Below are 17,586 nucleotides of genomic sequence, written 5' to 3'. Positions count from 1 at the left end.
AGTGTACTGTACGTCAATATTATTACCATGACCAAGCACACCATTGTAAGTTTGGATAAAATGTGAAACTTTCAAACATTATCAAGCTTTTTTTCTATTTACGATATTGGAAAAAAATTGCATTGGAATTTATTTATTATTTTAAAAATCTGCGACATATATTGTGATGTCAAATAATACAGGATCAGAGTTGGGAAAGTTCATTTTCTACGCGAACTAGTTCAAAGTTCAGTTCATCATTCCAAAATGATTTTTTCCCCCAATATGTTGCTGATGGGGTGTTACCCTCAAAATACTGCCATTTCATTTCTCCATTGTTGCCACCCATTCAGTCCACACGAGTAGCCAGCTGCAGCCTTCACCCTACAATCTCAAAAACATGAAACACTTGTTGCTTGAAAGGTATTTTTCAAAATGAGGAATTAAAAGAAAAACAGGAATTTTGTCCTTAACGTCCAAACAAAACGCGCAACACAGTATGAACGGAACAATGGCGAAAGGACATTAACTTTGCATTCCTCGCAGCTCTGGCTGACTATATGAACAAAATAATTCATCTGTTATATTACAAAATAAATTCCATTATCAGTGTGATCATAGTGTTTTAACTAAAGCATTCTGATACAACCAATAATTTTCCTAGTAATCCATTTTTACAATTATGTACTGTAGTACAAAAGCACATTATCTCCCATTTACGCAGTGTCCCTGAACGCACCTCGCTCACTCGCGCAGCTGCTGTCCCTGCCTACAGTAGTTTCATTCTGAAGAGTGAAATGCAGCAGGTGTACATTGTGTTCCGCATCCTTTTTCATAGTTATCCTACAAGGAGAAAATTATAAAACATTGAGTTGTTCCATGTGTTGTTTGAAGCGTTATAGATTTACTGTAACATGGGTGCTAATCTTATTAGAATGTCCCATCAGGTCCTGCTGCTTGTCACTTTTAATATTAGTTGATTCAGAGCATTTAAAGTACACCAACATCTGAGCACACACTGTAATGTGACTATTACGCGCACGTACATCGCGATGACGATCCAGCAGGTGTGCATTGTTTTCTGCGTCTTTTTCATAGTTATCCTACAAGGAGAAAAGTATACAACATTCTGAGTTGTTCCGTGTGTTGTTTGAAGCGTTAGAGATTTACTGTAACATGGGTGCTAATCTTATTAGAATGTCCCATCAGGTCCCTCTGCTTGTCACTTTTAATATTAGTTGATTCACGCATGTTACAGGACACCAATATCTGAGCACATACTGTAATGTGACTATTACGCACATGTACATGACGATGCGCAAACAAAATATCGTGCAGCCCTATAGTGTATTTGCTGGCGTCGGGCTGAAACCTGTCCAAATTTGGTAAATTTAAAAAATTTTCACAAATATATACTAGTCCCCACGTGTTACTTTTACAAATTATCGATTTAATCTAAATTGTTGAAAATGGCTTTCTGTCTTTGATGTAATGTTAATGGCTCACAAACATGCCGTTTTTGGTTTCCAGAAAAGTGACAGTTTTGGAGATACAAGGATTATGCCCGACTCCAGTGATCTGTAGTGTAACCTTTTGCTTACAATTATTAGTGTTTTGACATTTACATATACATACATTTTACATTGGCCTGTTCCGGTCAGGTCTTCTACCTTCTTCAAACATGGTCTGCATAGTTGTATGAACTTCTGCTTGAAAGTTCTCATCCCTCGTACCACAACTGAAGAAGTTCTGTTTTTGCCAGCATTGTTTTTGCTTGACAACACGGAACTAATTTAACTTTGATCACTTTGCAAACGACTCACCAACCATTTGCATTTTATTTATTTTTTTCCTCCACTCACATCACACATAGTCCTCAGCCAGAAGACTGTCCAGGCCTTAGACAAGGAAGTTTGTAATTAGCTTTGTCAGACACATCTGCGGATATTTACAGTTCCAAGAAGGCGGATGTTGATTTCCTGTTTTGTGGCCAGGGTATTCTGGTTATACAAACCAGCTGCACAAGCGGTAACTTATGATACTTACTTACTTAAGTCTGCCTAATCATTAATTTGCAATCTTTTTGCAGATCGTGAAGACCAGTCCATTCTCTGCACGTGAGTGACAGCTCATGCACACTAATTTATTCATTTATTCATTAGTTATTTTTGCTTTGTATTCCAGTTGACTGTCAACTGATTTGATTATCTTTTTGTGTTTGCTCTTAGAGGAGAGTCTGGTGCTGGTAAGACAGAGAACACCAAGAAGGTCATCCAGTATCTGGCGCATGTGGCCTCCTCTCATAAGACCAAGAAAGATCAGGTAAGTCATCCTTCAACTTTCCTCTTTTGCAATATTGTTCACTCTTCATCACTCACATCACTCTATACTGTTCGTCTTTGTTCGTTCTTGACTAAGCATACACCATGGCTGATATTGTACAGGACAATCTTTGTCCTATTCTGTCCTGAACTCCTCACCAAACACTTTGGCGCACACTGGTGTTTACCTGATGGTGTGGTGTGTCTGAATGGGTTATGTAACAGTTGTTTATCCATCGTCACATCATTGTATTCTTGTGCTGAAAACTCCTTTCATGACAGAAAAAAGCCGCCACAAGAGAGAAAAACACAACAATCGAGATAAATGACCATTTGCTGATTTACTGACTGAAATACTAAATGCTCTTGGAGCTTTGACTCATTATACAGACCAGATGCCTTAGTTCATCACTTTGTTTTTTCTGACTTTAAAGCAAAGCTTTATAGAGCACATTTCATACACAAGGTAACTCAATGTGCTTTGCATGATTAAAAACATTTTAAAACGAATGTAAAATACTGCTTAACATTGAAAACAAAGAAAAATAAAAGTACAATTAAAACAGTGTACAATGCAAGGGAGTTTTTAACCTGAACTTAAAAACATTCACACTTGGGGCTGACGTCTCTTCTGTTGGCAACTTATTCCAATTGTGTGCAGCATAATAGCTAAATGCTGCTTCATCATGTTTGCTTTGGACTCTGTCCTCCACTATTTGACCTGAGTCCATAGATCTCAGAGCCCTACTGGGTTTATATTCCATTAGCATTTATTTCATGTATTCAGGACCTAACCATTTAGTGCTTTATAGACCAGTAGCAGAACTTTACTGCATCTTACATGAGAAATACAACTGTCATGGTTAACAAATGCATCTGGCTGCACTAGAAAAACTAAGTAGCTTGTCGGGCTTTTGATACATGCTGCAGAATGTGACCCAGTGTGGTTCAGGCAAAACCACATCAGTGTCCATCATTCCATTTTTGAGGTTGTCGTATTTCTCTCTTCCCATCAACAGAGCAGCTTGATCCTGACACATGTGAGTTAACTCTCTCCCTTTTATTCAGTCTTCCTCCCCACCTGCTTCTGTCATTGCCTTCCCTCCTCCACCTTCTCATCCCCATCCTGCGGCTTCCCCTCACTGGAGCACATTGCTGTGGGAATTGTTGTGTTGCGGATGGGGAGAGGTTACTTACTGAAGCTGGTTGGAAGTCTGAAGGAAGTTTGTTGTCAGATTAGTGGAAGCTGTATGTGTTCCTGTGAAAAGATTCAGCCAGACAATTGTAGGATAGGAGGGGAGGAGGGATCCTTCAGGAAATATCTGCAATTTCTGGTCTTTATGTGCTCAGCTGATAGCTGAATTTAGATTTGCCTGGCTGAATTTTTCAGGATTTCTGTGGCTACTTGATGCGTGCTCTTGTCCGAATGTGCCATTCTTTGTCCAGGGATCTGTTTTCCAGTTTCTTCATGATCTCTGAGCCAAGGCATTTAATTACTAAGCAGCTTTTGACATGCCATGGAAAATCTGTTTTTGTCCATAACATAACCCGCAGATTAAAAAACTTTGTTAAATGTAAAACAATACATGCACCTATTCGGATTATCATATTGCAAGGAGCACAGTCATTACAAGACTACTTCTTCTTCGTCTTGAATTCTTAATGTCACTGTTTGAATTCAGTTTTATTTGGTCTGCTGTTTTTTTTTGTGTTTTGTTTTTTTAAATAAATATGCAGCAGTCAGAGTTATAAGTAATGGCAGTATTTTAAATGGTAGTTGAAACTATTCCATTTTTTGTTGGATACTTTCTATTTTCTAAATTACCCACATGTTGTAAAGGGACTACTATAGTGTCCAGATAGCCTATATTTCACTAACAACTTCTTTGTATTTTTTGCTCAAGAAAATGAAACTCGTAGTGATTTCTAATAAAATCAATATGTTTTTGAGCAATCGGTAAGAAACTAATTGCCCTGAGAACACCCCTTTTTCATTGCCAAAATCGAGTCGGTGCCATGTCTTCACGTCAGTGACAGAACTGGAGACCAAATTCACTGCTGCTGTTGACAAAGGAATGTACTATACAATAATTTGGCAGTATTTAGTCATATTTTATATATCGTCGCTGTCATGCGGAATCCCCCCACATCCAAAATGACAACTTTTCAGAGAAAAAAGACGCCGTGCTTGAGTTTCCAAACACTGCTTTGTTCAAGTTGGTATTATACCTTATTGCTGTCATACTGTAAACTGTTGCATCAACACAGCAGCACCCCAGAATTATGTTCAATCGTTAATTTATGCTAAAAAATGCTAATTACAGTGTTATTGAGTAAAATGGTACAAAGAAGGTGCTAGCTAGACGTGCCCATCAGTTAGCTATGGTCACAACTGACCGTTAGAACTTTAATCGTGATTTCGATTTTGGCCTCCCACAATCATAAAAAGTCTAATAAAAAAAAAAAATAAATAAATTAAAAAAAATAAACTTAATGTGCTGAACGGCACTGTGTGTGTATGCAAGTTCCTGCGTTTTAAAAGCACCCTGCATGCACCGTGTGATGTACTGTATGTTATTCTGCCCTCCCTGAGTGTGCTTTAAGCTGTTTATTGACACCCCAAATTAAGTTTACTGTAAAACTAAACTCATAACAAAAAATAATTCTATATCGTCCAGACAGTCCGGTTTGTAAACATTGCCAGCTGAATGCAAGCACTCAATCGAATACCCCATTGACCGGCTAGCAAAAATTAGCGTAAGACATCAGGGGAGAGAGTGACCCTCAAATAGCAAATATTCACACACACAAACGCTGTTGAAATGCATAGACAGGTAATATAAGAATTCTCACGAGCATATATTCTTCCTAATATGTGGAAAAACGGATAATATTAATGAAGTTGGACACTTTCTTCTTCTTCTCCTAATGCAAGTGTATTTGCAAGTGTACGCCACACTGCCCCTAAGTCTGGGAGGGGGTGGGTGGGGTGGAGATTCAGACTTTCAATACAAGCAAGAATTACACCACAGAAGACATACTAGTTTAGTAAAGGGGAAATGTACTCGTCCTCCGTCGCTGACGTCAGCAGACTCACTCAGGTTTGGACTTTAAATGTGGGCGGGCCAAAATCTGGCTGAAAATCAAATATGGCATCAGAAAACGAGCCTAAAATGACTACAGTTCACTTTTGTGTTCTGCACACATCGTTTTTAAGTCCAGATCAATGGAATAAGTGCCAGGCTTCACAACCTTAGAGTGGTCCTTTTAAGGGTTACAAATATAAATCAGGTGACTGTTTAAACAGAAAAGATGTCAATTTTGTTTTATTTCTGGATCTATCCGCTCTGGTGATGGGTGGTTGAAGTTCTCTTGGTGTTTTTTTTTTTTCCTTCTCTTTTTCATAGGTGTATTACATTCCTGACTTGTCAAATGTGTATATCTGTAAACTATGTATGCTTTAATTTTGACTACTTTGTAGCTATGAAATGCAATGTTGCTTAAACGTAGATTTGATGGTCTCTCAAGCTGCCACAGAGAATTTTCAGTTTTAATAACATATTGACCCTGCACAGGGTGTTTGTAACTGGGAAAATGTTTTTTATATTCTCCTTTACTGTTTTTTGGTCTTACCAGGGGGAGCTGGAGAAGCAGCTTCTGCAGGCAAACCCTATCCTGGAGGCATTTGGAAATGCCAAGACAGTCAAAAATGACAACTCCTCTAGATTTGTAAGGCACAATATAGTGTTTTTTGTTGATTTTAAAACGTCCACTTTAATTGTTTTTTATTTGTAGGGTAAATTCATCAGGATCAACTTTGATGTCAACGGTTATATTGTTGGTGCAAATATTGAAACGTGTATCCTTGTTTCCCTATGATTAAGTAAAAGTTGCCAAATGTCCATGACGCCGGAAGGGGCATGTCATTAAAATAAAAATCTTCATTTTGGGAGGTGGCTGCATATGAAACCTTGACAGACTGATTGCTAGATTTGCTGGAGAAGTCCCGTGCCATTCGTCAGGCCAGGGAGGAACGGACATTCCATATCTTCTACTACCTGCTCACAGGAGCTGGAGACAAATTACGGGGTAAACCCTGTATTCGCCATCACTTCAAAGACAAATAATTAGCCAGGAACAACTGCAAATTTCTTCCTCTCATTTCCTAATGATCTCACTGATGTCATTTTTTTTTAGCTGAGCTCCTCCTTGAAAATTACAACAACTACCGTTTCCTTTCCAATGGAAATGTTACAATTCCGGGACAACAGGACAAGGACCTGTTTGTAGAAACCATGGATGCCATGAGGATTATGAGTATCCCAGAGGATGAGCAGATAGGTAAGGCCAATGGAAAATAATTTAAAATTGTCTCTTGTTATTTGGATACCAAATGTTATGTTCTTTTTGTGAAGGCATGCTGAAAGTGGTGGCTTCTGTGCTGCAGCTAGGGAACATGAGCTTCAAGAAGGAGCGTCACACTGATCAGGCCTCCATGCCGGACAACACAGGTAGGTTGTACCTTTTAACCCCACTCATTAATCTCTCTCTGGTGATTAGATTTGAAATTATTCGAGCCCTAAACTTTTAAAATTAGATTGTGATTGTAGTACTGTATCTATAATTGCTGTTTTTATGTTCTTCTTCCCTTTCTATTGAATCCTCTCTTCACTTGCCCTACCAATCTTTCAGCTGCTCAGAAGGTCTGCCATCTCATGGGGATGAATGTCACAGACTTCACAAGGGCCATCCTCTCACCCAGGATCAAAGTGGGTCGAGACTATGTCCAAAAGGCCCAGACCCAGGAGCAAGCAGAATTTGCTGTGGAGGCCTTGGCTAAAGCCACATATGAGAGGATGTTCCGCTGGTTAGTTATGAGGATCAACAAAGCTCTGGACAAAACTAAGAGACAAGGAGCCTCCTTCATTGGCATCCTGGATATTGCTGGCTTTGAGATCTTTGAGGTAAGGCGAAGTATGCCGATACTGTGCCTGTTACAAATAGTGGGGACAACTGGACACTCTTGTCATTCATGTTTTCTTCCAGCTCAACTCATTCGAGCAGTTGTGCATCAACTACACTAACGAGAAGCTGCAGCAGCTCTTCAACCACACCATGTTCATCCTGGAGCAGGAGGAGTACCAGAGGGAAGGTATTGAGTGGAGCTTCATTGACTTCGGCCTCGACCTGCAGCCTTGCATCGAACTCATTGAGAAACCTGTGAGTTGGGGGTAGGGGGGTGTACATGAGCATTTTTAGTGAATATACTGTATTAAACACTTTCCCCATTGTGTGCAGGCCAGCCCTCCTGGTATTCTTGCCCTGCTGGATGAGGAGTGCTGGTTTCCCAAAGCCACAGACAAGAGCTTTGTTGAGAAAGTGCTCCAGGAGCAGGGCACCCACCCCAAGTTCTTTAAGCCTAAGAAACTGATGGATGAAGCAGATTTCAGTATTATCCATTATGCTGGGAAGGTGAGCAGGCAGAGATGTCTAGTTTTTATTCTTCTTTAGTCATTGTTGTCATTACTTGCTGTCACCACAATTTTTATTTTATTTTTTTGTTGCTCTTTTGCCTTTGCTTGTTTTTGTTATAAATGCCACCAAATAGATGTTGACACAAGTCTCTTCTTACTCATTAGGTTGATTATAAAGCAGATGAGTGGTTGATGAAGAACATGGACCCTTTGAATGACAATGTTGCCTCACTGCTCAACCAGTCAACAGACAAATTTGTCTCTGAACTCTGGAAGGATGGTAAGACTGGACATTTTTGTTCCACAACAGCTACTTGATACTTTTTGTACAAACTTGACCAGTAATCTTGCAGAAATCTTGCCTTATCAGACGACTACTAGACATTTAAAAAATCTAAATAGCCAACATTAAGTTGGCAGACAAACTCTTCATGTAAAAAATATTCTCTAAATTGTGCTACATGGCTTTTAGCTGCAGTATTACTTCATCAATAACAAAACAAGTGAGGTTAAGACAACATTGGATACTTATTTCTTGATCGGCAAGTGCAAGTATTGCTAAATAAGGGAGAGTTTGGCCAACAATATTTAAAAATAAAAACAAACAATCAGCCAGCTCACCCTTGCCATGATTCTCTGCTTTCACATGGGGCTAAAGTTCTGGATTTGGGCAGTGTTAATTATTCTAGCTCATTATTCCTGATTTTCATTTCAGTGCTTTCTTTCTCTTTGTCTGGTGTGTGTACCTTTTGTTTTTACCTTTTTTTTTTTAAAATCAAATTCCATTGTCTTCCTCTGTTTTGCTCCATTTTGTATGTTACATTTTACCCAAACGTCTTTGCTGGCTCTCAGAGGTACAGAATTCTCAGAGAGCCTATTTTTATCAGCGTTTTCCCATACTACACTCAGACTCAGGTGACACGGTTTCTTCTTTCATGTGTTGGTGTTTTCCTGTCATTCCTACAGTCTGTCAGACAATTTAAATGCTTTGTATGCCCCATTGGTTTTTCCTCAGTCATCAAAGCTTTCAAGCTTATGTTCAAGTAACATCAGTAAAATGTTCAAGCTTTTTTTGTGCTTTACTACTTTTAAACTTGCCACTTGTTGCTCCATCATTGAACTTTCCCTTTCCCTTTCCCATGTAATAGTGTATGGGACTCCTGGTGGTGGTCATGGGTACTGGAGAAATGGGTACATGCTGCATGGGTTTGGTGTTTCTCCCCCCTTGTTGGGTCTTCACAAAAATAAATGCCCACTGTCACAACTTTATCACATTTCCAATGCACATAAACATGTACTAAACTGCCACACATAGTTTTCACGCCAAACTACTGTGTGAACAGTTGACATTCACCCACTGCACTGTTTTGCCTTTCCTGTAGTTCTGATTGTATTGTTTTTACACTTCACTGGATTGTACTTCCCCTCAATTTTCAGCCTGCATCCCATCCATTTGTGTGCTTTTATTGTTTTTGTATTCTCTCCACTACTTTCTCTGGGTGGTTGTCTACCAAGAGGAAGTGGATGGTACAATTTGTCACGAATTTGTTGAAATTTGCCATTTAGCATTCACCTTACTAAATTAAACCCTTTTGGGTAATTACTTGAGACATTTGTCTGTTGCTCTGTTTAGTGGACCGCATAGTAGGCCTGGATAAGGTTTCCGGCATGCCAGAGATGCCAGGTGCTTTTAAGACCCGCAAGGGCATGTTCCGCACTGTGGGCCAGCTCTACAAAGAGCAACTGTCCAAGCTCATGGCCACTCTGAGGAATACAAATCCAAACTTTGTCCGGTGCATCATCCCCAACCATGAGAAAAAGGTATCAGAGAAACACAAACACACTGGCGCCTAGGCCTGGTACACACACACACACACAAGGAATTTTTCAAGTCTTTAAAAATATTTTTTTTTTTAGCTTTGAAAGACCCCACACACAAAGATAAAAAAATTAAAATGAGGCATTTAATAACTTTGGTGATTGTGTGTGTGTGGTGTGCTCTGATAACACTGGGGAATACAATTTTTGTTGAGTTAGGTCTGACAGCTGTTTTTAACAAATTTTTTTTAGTGCGGAATCCAAAACAGATCAGTTTTTCTCTCATGTCAAGTTTTTGAACTATAGATCCCAGTTTTCTTAAGTACAGTATTTTTCATATTTTTTTAACAGATGTACTTGCTTTATAAAACTTCAAATATTGACAGGATGAAATGTGGAAGAAACTGGCATGACTGCAATGTTTATTTAACACTGTTTTACAAAGGATCAGTCACAAATCCTCTTAATTCCTACTATGCTAGCTTTCTGTTTGCAGATATTGGTAGTAATGACCAATTGGGAGCTGCACTGTCTCAATTGTGACTGCACAAACAAGTTGCCACGTAGCTGTAGATAAGTCCAATCGTAATCAGTCTTACTGCAGCTAATCAGTGGAATTTTGCTTATCTGGAGGGTAAGCTGTGGAGAAAAACTTGATGTGCTAGAAAAAAAAAACTGACTGCAATTTTGGAATCAGCATGCCAGTTTTAGTTTTAATCAGCATAAAAATCTAACTCAATAGGATTCTTTTTTTCAAATTGTTACCCAGTGTAATCTCAGCACAGAACACCCCACACAATAAAGACTGTTCCACTACCGATGGTCAAACAAGTCCTCCGAGGCAGAAATCTCCCATGATCAAGTGATCGAACAAAACCGAAGAGGAAAAATGACTTCCGGGCATGCGCCAATGTTACCAGAGTGTTTCCAAAGGTTGCCGCAAGCTATACCGTTGTAAAATGGCAATGATGTCTCAAAAAGACTTGCTTTGGGTAAAATACTTCTTGCCATCTGGGGAACCCAATTTCATACAAAAAAAAAGACATCAGGTAAAGGCCTCTTTATACTCTCGCGGCCGACAACGCCCACATTGCATCACGTGACCGACGAATTGCTCCCCGCGTAGCTTGACGCGCGCACGGCAAAAATTGTTGCTGCGTGTCGAACACCGCGGAGATCATCTCTCGTGATTGGTCCGTTTTAGTCACATGCTGTGATGACTTACTCGGCATGCGCCTTTGTTCTACATACCATCTACGCAGCCGCCTTCTCGATCGATTTTTGCAGCATAATTAAACGAATCATCTGGTCATCTAGATCCATTTGTTCAAGCAGACACTGTTCCACGGTCGGCATTGTTGTTGCTTTGTTCCTTGTTACTGAAAGGAAAGTAAAAAGGGCTACCGGAAATGGCCAAAAAAATTCAGAGGAAACTCCACCCTGTGGTGTCCGAGCCAATACCAGCTGTAGCGACACCCCCGACTTGGAGGTGAACTGCAGTACATTTTCAAAACTGCGCGCGTGGGTTGTGCTTGAGTATAAAGGCAAACTACGCGAGGGACAGCTGCAGTGACGTCAGCGTGGTCGCCGTCCGCACGAATATAAAGAAGCCTTATGAGTCTTATTTACGGTCGTTACCTTGTTCCTGAGTGAGGGCGCTTCTTGATTGGCTACATTCTGTTCCACGTCACACGTTACAGCGACATGGCTCGGCTTTCCGCATACACAGATTTTTTATCGTAAATATTAAATGTGTTCAATATTTAAGACGTGAGTTGGTGGGGAGAATACTTCGAAAGACCTCCTCAATTCCACTGACACGCCTTCCCATGAGGAAGCAGAGTCTGGGTTCTCTGAGGCGGGCTCTCCTATCGCTGGGGTTGAGGTCACTGAGGTGGTTAAAAAGCTCCTCGGTGGCAAGGCCCCAGGGGTGAATGAGATTCGCCCGGAGTTCCGAAAGGCTCTGGATGTTGTGGGGCTGTCCTGCTTGCCTCTGCAAGCCTCTGGACATCTGGGACAGTGCAGACTGGGGTGGTGGTCCCCCTTTTTAAGAAGGGGCACCTGCGGGTGTGTTCCAACTACAGGGGGATCACACTCCTCATCCCTGGTAAGGACTATTTAGGGGTGCTGGAGAGGTGGGTCCGTCGGGAAGTCGAATCTCAAATTCAGGAGGAGCAGTGTGGTTTTCGTCCTGGCCGTGGAACAGTGGACCAGTTTTACACCCTCGGCAGGGTCCTCGAGGGTGCATGGGAGTTCGCCCAACCAGTCTACATGTGTTTTGTGGACTTTGAGAAGGTGTTCGACCGTGTCCCTCGCGGAGTCCTGTGGGGGGGTGCTTCGGGAGTATGGGGTACCGAACCCCCTGATATGGGTTGTTCGGTCCCTGTACGACCGGTGTCAGAGTTTGGTCCGCATTGCCGGCAGTAAGTCGGACTCGTTTCCGGTGAGGGTTGGACTCCGCCAAGGCTGCCCTTTGTCACCGATTCTGTTCAGAACTTTTATGGAAGCAATTTCTAGGTGCAGCCGAGTCCAGTTTGGTGGCCTCAGTATTGCAGCTTTGCATTTTGTAGAAGTGGTTCTGTTGGCTTCATCAAACCGTGATCTCCAACCCTCACTGGAGCGGTTCGCAGCAGTGTGTGAAGCGGCTGGGATGAGAATCAGCACCTCTAAATCTGAGACCATGGTCCTCAGTTGGAAAAGGGTGGCGTGCCCTATCCAGGTCGGGGATGAGATCCTTCTCCAAGTGGAGGAGTTCAAGTATCTTGGGGTCTTGTTCACGAGTGAGGGAAGAATGGAACGGGAGATCGACAGGCGGATCGGTGCAGCGTCTGCAGTGATGCGGACTTTGTATCGGTCCGTTGTGGTGAAGGAGTTAAGCCGAAAGGCGAAGCTCTCAATTTACCGGTCTATCTACGTTCCTACCCTCACCTATGGTAACGAGCTGTGGGTCGTGACCGAAAGAACAAGATCTCGGATACAAGCGGCCAAAATGAGTTTCCTCCGCAGGGTGTCCGGGCTCTCCCTTAGAGAGAGGGTAGGAAGCTCGCCCATCCGGGAGGCGCTCAGAGTAGAGCTGCTGCTCCACCACATTGAGAGGGGCCAGATGCGGTGGCTGGGGCATCTGATTTGGATGCCTTTCGGACGCCTCCCTGGTGAGGTGTTCCGGGCACGTCCCACCGGGTGGAGACCCCGGGCATGACCTAGGACACTCTGGAGAGACTATGTCTCTCGGCTGGCCTGGGAAAGCCTCGGAATCCCCCCAGAAGAGCTTTGATGAAGTGGCTGGGGAGAGGGAAGTCTGGCCAGCCCTGCTAAAGCTACTGGCCCCGTGACCTGACCTTGGATAAGCGGTAGAAAATGGATGGATGGATGGAATATTTAAGATTGTCGGCCCGACCCGTTTTGGACCCTATAATTGGGACAAATCCACTCTTCAGACAAATCAGACCGAAGGATAATATAAAGACATAAGATAGTCTGGCATTTTACATCTTTGGTCGGGAAGGGGCAAAATTGTGACGAAAAAAAGCCTGATTTGTCTTTGTGTGTACCGGGTCTTAAGCCATTTTTAAAAGTCAGATTTTCTGAATATCAGTGTTTAATTTCACCTCCTGTAGGCAGGAAAATTGGATCCTCACCTGGTTCTGGACCAGCTAAGATGTAATGGTGTTCTGGAAGGGATCCGCATCTGCAGACAAGGCTTTCCCAACCGAATTGTCTTCCAGGAGTTCAGACAGAGGTAGCCAAATGTTAAAATACAAGATTCTCAGTTCTAATCTGGTGTGTATCAAAATATACCAAATGTTATCTGCTCTTCTTCAAGGTATGAAATCCTCACTCCAAATGCTATTCCCAAAGGCTTCATGGATGGAAAGCAGGCTTGTGTACTTATGGTAAGGGCTTTTTATTTTCTGTTTAATCCTCACAGTAAAAATTCACTTGCAAGATAACATGAAGTTTGTTGTTTTTCTGTTAGATCAAAAGTCTGGAGCTCGATCCTAATCTTTACAGGATCGGCCAAAGTAAAGTTTTCTTCAGAGCTGGAGTTCTTGCTCACCTGGAGGAGGAGAGGGATATGAAAATCACAGACATTATTATTAGTTTCCAAGCTTGGTGCAGAGGCTATTTGGCCCGCAGGTAGGACAAAACACGCACCACTATAGGCCTCTTTATACTCCCGCGGCCGACAACGCCCGCATTGCGTTACGTGACCGACTAATTGGCCCGCGCGGCCCATCTGCGTAGCTTGACGCGCACATGGCAAAAATTGTTGCTGCGCGTTGAACAACCTCGGAGATCATCTCTCGTGATTGTTCCGTTTTAGTCACATGCTGTGATGACGTACTCGGCGTGCCCCTTGGTTCTACATACCATCTACGCCGCCGCCTTCTCGATCGATTTTGTAGCATAATTAAACGTATCATCTGGTCATCTAGGTCCATTTGTTCCCTTGGCCTCTTAGGGGCAGTGCGGTGCGATGCATGCATGGAGCTACAAGTTTCCGTCAACTTAGAGTAGAAGAAGAACTTTGTGGTAGAACTTTATTCAAGGAAAAATACATGCCTGTGAATATTGTTCTACTACCTGTCTGTATGTGTTACTTCGGCGTTTGTGTGTGAATATTTATTTGAAGATAAATCCTACGCATTTATGCTAACATTAGCTACCCCGTCAATAGGGTTTTCCATTGAGTGTTAGCATTAAACAAGGAATCTCTAAAATGATGTGTAATTGTTGTTGTTGTGCGTTTAGTTTTATAAACTCCGACTGGGCTGTCAATGAGTTCCCGTATTTTGGCTTTTTAGACCTCCATAGAGTGACTCTCTAACACAGACTTAGTATGTCAATTTAATTTAAAAATACACTTTGGTTTTGTCATACAAATGCCCAGAAAAGACGTTTTTATTTTATTCATGTATCTTTTTTTAAAAATCTATTTAAGTCCTGGAGATGGTTTTTCTCCCTCAAAATACAAATTTGAGAATCGATGAATAGAATCATTAAGCAGTACTGAAAATGGAATGTGAATCGTAAAAATCTTAATTCCCATTCGTAGTCAGTACTGTATCTTCAGGTGTACCATTTAGTAAAATATGTCTAAGTCTTCTCTCTTGTTAAACAACTTTGCAGGGCTTTTTCCAAGCGACAGCAGCAGTTGACTGCAATGAAAGTGATCCAAAGGAATTGTGCTGCTTATCTCAAACTCAGAAACTGGCAGTGGTGGAGGCTATTCACCAAGGTAACAATCGGAGTCGCCCTATTCCTCACTATTAGCAGGCTATTCTTTTCATTACATACACACACACACTTAACACATTTTTTAAATTACATCCTCAGGTGAAGCCCTTGCTTCAAGTAAGCAGACAGGAAGAGGAGATGCAGGCCAAGGATGATGAGCTGACTAAAGTGAAGGAGAAACAGATGTACACGCAACTACAGCTGCAGGAGCTGGAGGACCAACATCAGCAGGTGAAATCAAAGAATCAAGAAACCTGTTTTTTTGTTGGAAAAATGCATGATGAGAGAGAGAATACCCTTCACTTCACAATACCCAACACTTACATGCTGTACTCACTCCTTCTGTGTAGCTCAATGCCGAGAAGATGGCCCTGCAGGAACAGCTTCAGGCAGAAACAGAACTCTGTGGTGAGGCTGAAGAGATGAGAGCTCGCCTGGCTGCCAGGAAACAGGAACTGGAGGAGATCCTCCATGACTTGGAAGCCCGTGTGGAGGAGGAGGAAGAGCGTGCTTCTCAGCTGATATCGGAGAAAAAGAAGATGCAGCAAAATATTTCAGTGAGTTGAGTTTCTCGCTAAGCCCCCTTTTGACTTGTAATCCTATATTCAGCAAGCGTAGGATATGACGCGTGTGTGTCACCCATGCGTCAAACTCTTACTCTTTTGGAAATAGGATTTAGAGCAACAGCTGGATGAAGAGGAGGGAGCTAGACAGAAGCTGCAACTGGAGAAGGTCACCACGGAGGCCAAATTGAAGAAGTTTGAAGAGGATGTCATGGTCCTAGATGATCAGAACGCCAAACTGAACAAGGTATAGATTTTATATATATATATATATATATATATATATATATATATATTAAAAAAAAAACTTGTTTGTGAATTCAGGAGAAGAAATTGATGGAGGAGAGAGTATCAGAGTTCACTACCAACCTTGCAGAGGAGGAGGAGAAATCTAAGAGCCTACAGAAACTGAAGACTAAACATGAGGCCATGATCACAGACCTTGAGGGTAGAATGGGACATCTTAACTATAGTTTGGTTTCCAGTAGTTATTGCTTTACAAACTCATTGTTGTAAATTTGTCTCAGATCGACTGCGCAGGGAGGAGAAGCAGCGACAGGAGCTGGAAAAGAACAGACGCAAGCTTGAGGGTGACTTCACCGATATACACGACCAAATTGCTGAGCTGCAAGCCCAGATTGCTGAGCTTCGTGCTCAATTGGCCAAAAAGGAAGAAGAGCTCCAGGCTGCTCTAGCCAGGTGTTTATTGACTACACAGCTCATAAATTGACGTTTTAATCATGCAGTGTTAAATCAAATCTTCATCAGATGCTCATATTTGAGCATAAATTACGTGTTGGAGTTGTACATGTTAAAATATTTAAGGAATTGTAATGGATGCCTATCTACATAAACTATTGCACTTCCATTTTAGGATTGAGGAGGAAGCAGCACAGAAGAATATGGCTCAGAAAAAGATCAGAGAGATGGATGCTCAAATATCTGAACTCCAGGACGATTTAGAGATGGAGCGACAGTCCCGAGCCAAAGCCGAGAAACACCGTCGGGACCTTGGAGAAGAACTTGAGGCTCTCAAGACTGAGCTGGAGGACACACTGGACTCCACTGCTGCGCAGCAAGAACTCAGGTAGTCACGCTGATACAAAGAGAGCTCATAATTTGAATTTATTTTTTCCATCCATCAATTTTCTATTTTATTTATTTTTTTGTTTTGTTTTAAAAAGGGGGGGGGGGGGGTGGAAGTCAAACACCATCTGTTCACCAAAGCATGCATTCAGTTACATGAATGCATGTGCACATATAGCTAGAAATCCTGAGCTAGCTATACATTTTCATTGTTATAGTTGTGCTCCTGGGTCCCTTGAAAGGTGCTATATAAACTTTATTATTATTACTTTGCATTACTAACAGTCTGTTTTACAATTTAACTTCTCTTTGGCTCTACCTGCCCAGGACAAAGCGTGAGACAGAAGTGGCACACCTGAAGAGGGCTCTAGAAGATGAGGCCAGAGTCCATGAACAGCAGATGGTTGACATGAGACAGAAGCATTCTCAAGGCTTTGATGAATTAAATGAGCAGCTGGAGCAGGCAAAGCGGGTATTGTAACATTTTAACTTCAAATTCCTACCTTTCTTTTTTTTGATAAATGTATTGCATTACCAACAAATCAATTAATTTGTTGCTGTATTAAAATGAACTGTCCTACAGAACAAAGTGTCAATGGAGAAGGCTAAACAGGCTCTGGAATCTGAGAGGAATGAGCTTACCATTGAGCTGCAGAGCTTGATGCAATGTAAAGGAGATTCAGAGCATCGCAGGAAGAAGGCTGAAGTGCAAGTTCAGGAGTTGAACCTTAAATTTTCTGAGAGTGAGCGTCAGCGATTGGAGCTAAGTGAGAGAGCCACAAAAATGCAGGTATACTTGACTGATTTGTTGTTACACATTTAGCTAGACAAGAAAAGCTATTGTCAGTAGTGCTCCATGCTTCTTACTAAATGTTTAAAAATAAACCCACATTTAATAAATTAGAATGACATGCCCAAAACGGTGACTGTTTGATACAGTATCTCACTCACTTATTTGTAATTCTCCACAGGCAGAACTGGAAAACGTCAATGGTCTGCTGAATGATGTTGAGTCAAAGTCCATTAAGGCAACCAAAGACCACTCTACACTGGAGTCTCAGTTCCAGGATGTCCAGGTATACTCCCAAGCATGTAGTACGTACATGC

At 41.7% G+C, this 17,586-nt stretch overlaps 1 protein-coding gene across 3 annotated transcripts in view; it reads left to right on the top strand.

Moving 5' to 3' along the window:
- LOC133465546 (myosin-9-like) overlaps window positions 1-17,586 on the top strand; it is a 40,365-nt gene that overhangs the window by 14,822 nt on the left and 7,957 nt on the right. For 2 of the 3 annotated variants that reach the window (XM_061748490.1, XM_061748488.1), the window contains exons 4-29: window positions 2,069-2,096; window positions 2,208-2,301; window positions 3,320-3,340; window positions 5,937-6,029; window positions 6,096-6,159; window positions 6,291-6,389; window positions 6,498-6,641; window positions 6,716-6,811; window positions 6,993-7,264; window positions 7,347-7,520; window positions 7,599-7,772; window positions 7,940-8,054; window positions 9,408-9,595; window positions 13,210-13,331; window positions 13,416-13,485; window positions 13,569-13,729; window positions 14,723-14,831; window positions 14,930-15,061; window positions 15,181-15,387; window positions 15,503-15,640; window positions 15,718-15,841; window positions 15,921-16,092; window positions 16,268-16,480; window positions 16,807-16,951; window positions 17,063-17,269; window positions 17,451-17,555. In XM_061748490.1, the coding sequence (XP_061604474.1) occupies window positions 2,069-2,096; window positions 2,208-2,301; window positions 3,320-3,340; window positions 5,937-6,029; window positions 6,096-6,159; window positions 6,291-6,389; window positions 6,498-6,641; window positions 6,716-6,811; window positions 6,993-7,264; window positions 7,347-7,520; window positions 7,599-7,772; window positions 7,940-8,054; window positions 9,408-9,595; window positions 13,210-13,331; window positions 13,416-13,485; window positions 13,569-13,729; window positions 14,723-14,831; window positions 14,930-15,061; window positions 15,181-15,387; window positions 15,503-15,640; window positions 15,718-15,841; window positions 15,921-16,092; window positions 16,268-16,480; window positions 16,807-16,951; window positions 17,063-17,269; window positions 17,451-17,555 (3,467 nt within the window). The remainder of the gene's footprint in view (window positions 1-2,068; window positions 2,097-2,207; window positions 2,302-3,319; window positions 3,341-5,936; window positions 6,030-6,095; window positions 6,160-6,290; window positions 6,390-6,497; window positions 6,642-6,715; window positions 6,812-6,992; window positions 7,265-7,346; window positions 7,521-7,598; window positions 7,773-7,939; window positions 8,055-9,407; window positions 9,596-13,209; window positions 13,332-13,415; window positions 13,486-13,568; window positions 13,730-14,722; window positions 14,832-14,929; window positions 15,062-15,180; window positions 15,388-15,502; window positions 15,641-15,717; window positions 15,842-15,920; window positions 16,093-16,267; window positions 16,481-16,806; window positions 16,952-17,062; window positions 17,270-17,450; window positions 17,556-17,586) is intronic. The other variant, XM_061748489.1, reaches the window with a different exon arrangement.

The sequence above is a fragment of the Phyllopteryx taeniolatus genome, chromosome 16, assembly GCF_024500385.1.
Source record: "Phyllopteryx taeniolatus isolate TA_2022b chromosome 16, UOR_Ptae_1.2, whole genome shotgun sequence".
Lineage (NCBI taxonomy): Eukaryota > Metazoa > Chordata > Actinopteri > Syngnathiformes > Syngnathidae > Phyllopteryx > Phyllopteryx taeniolatus.
This window is presented reverse-complemented; position numbering and strand designations above follow the sequence as displayed.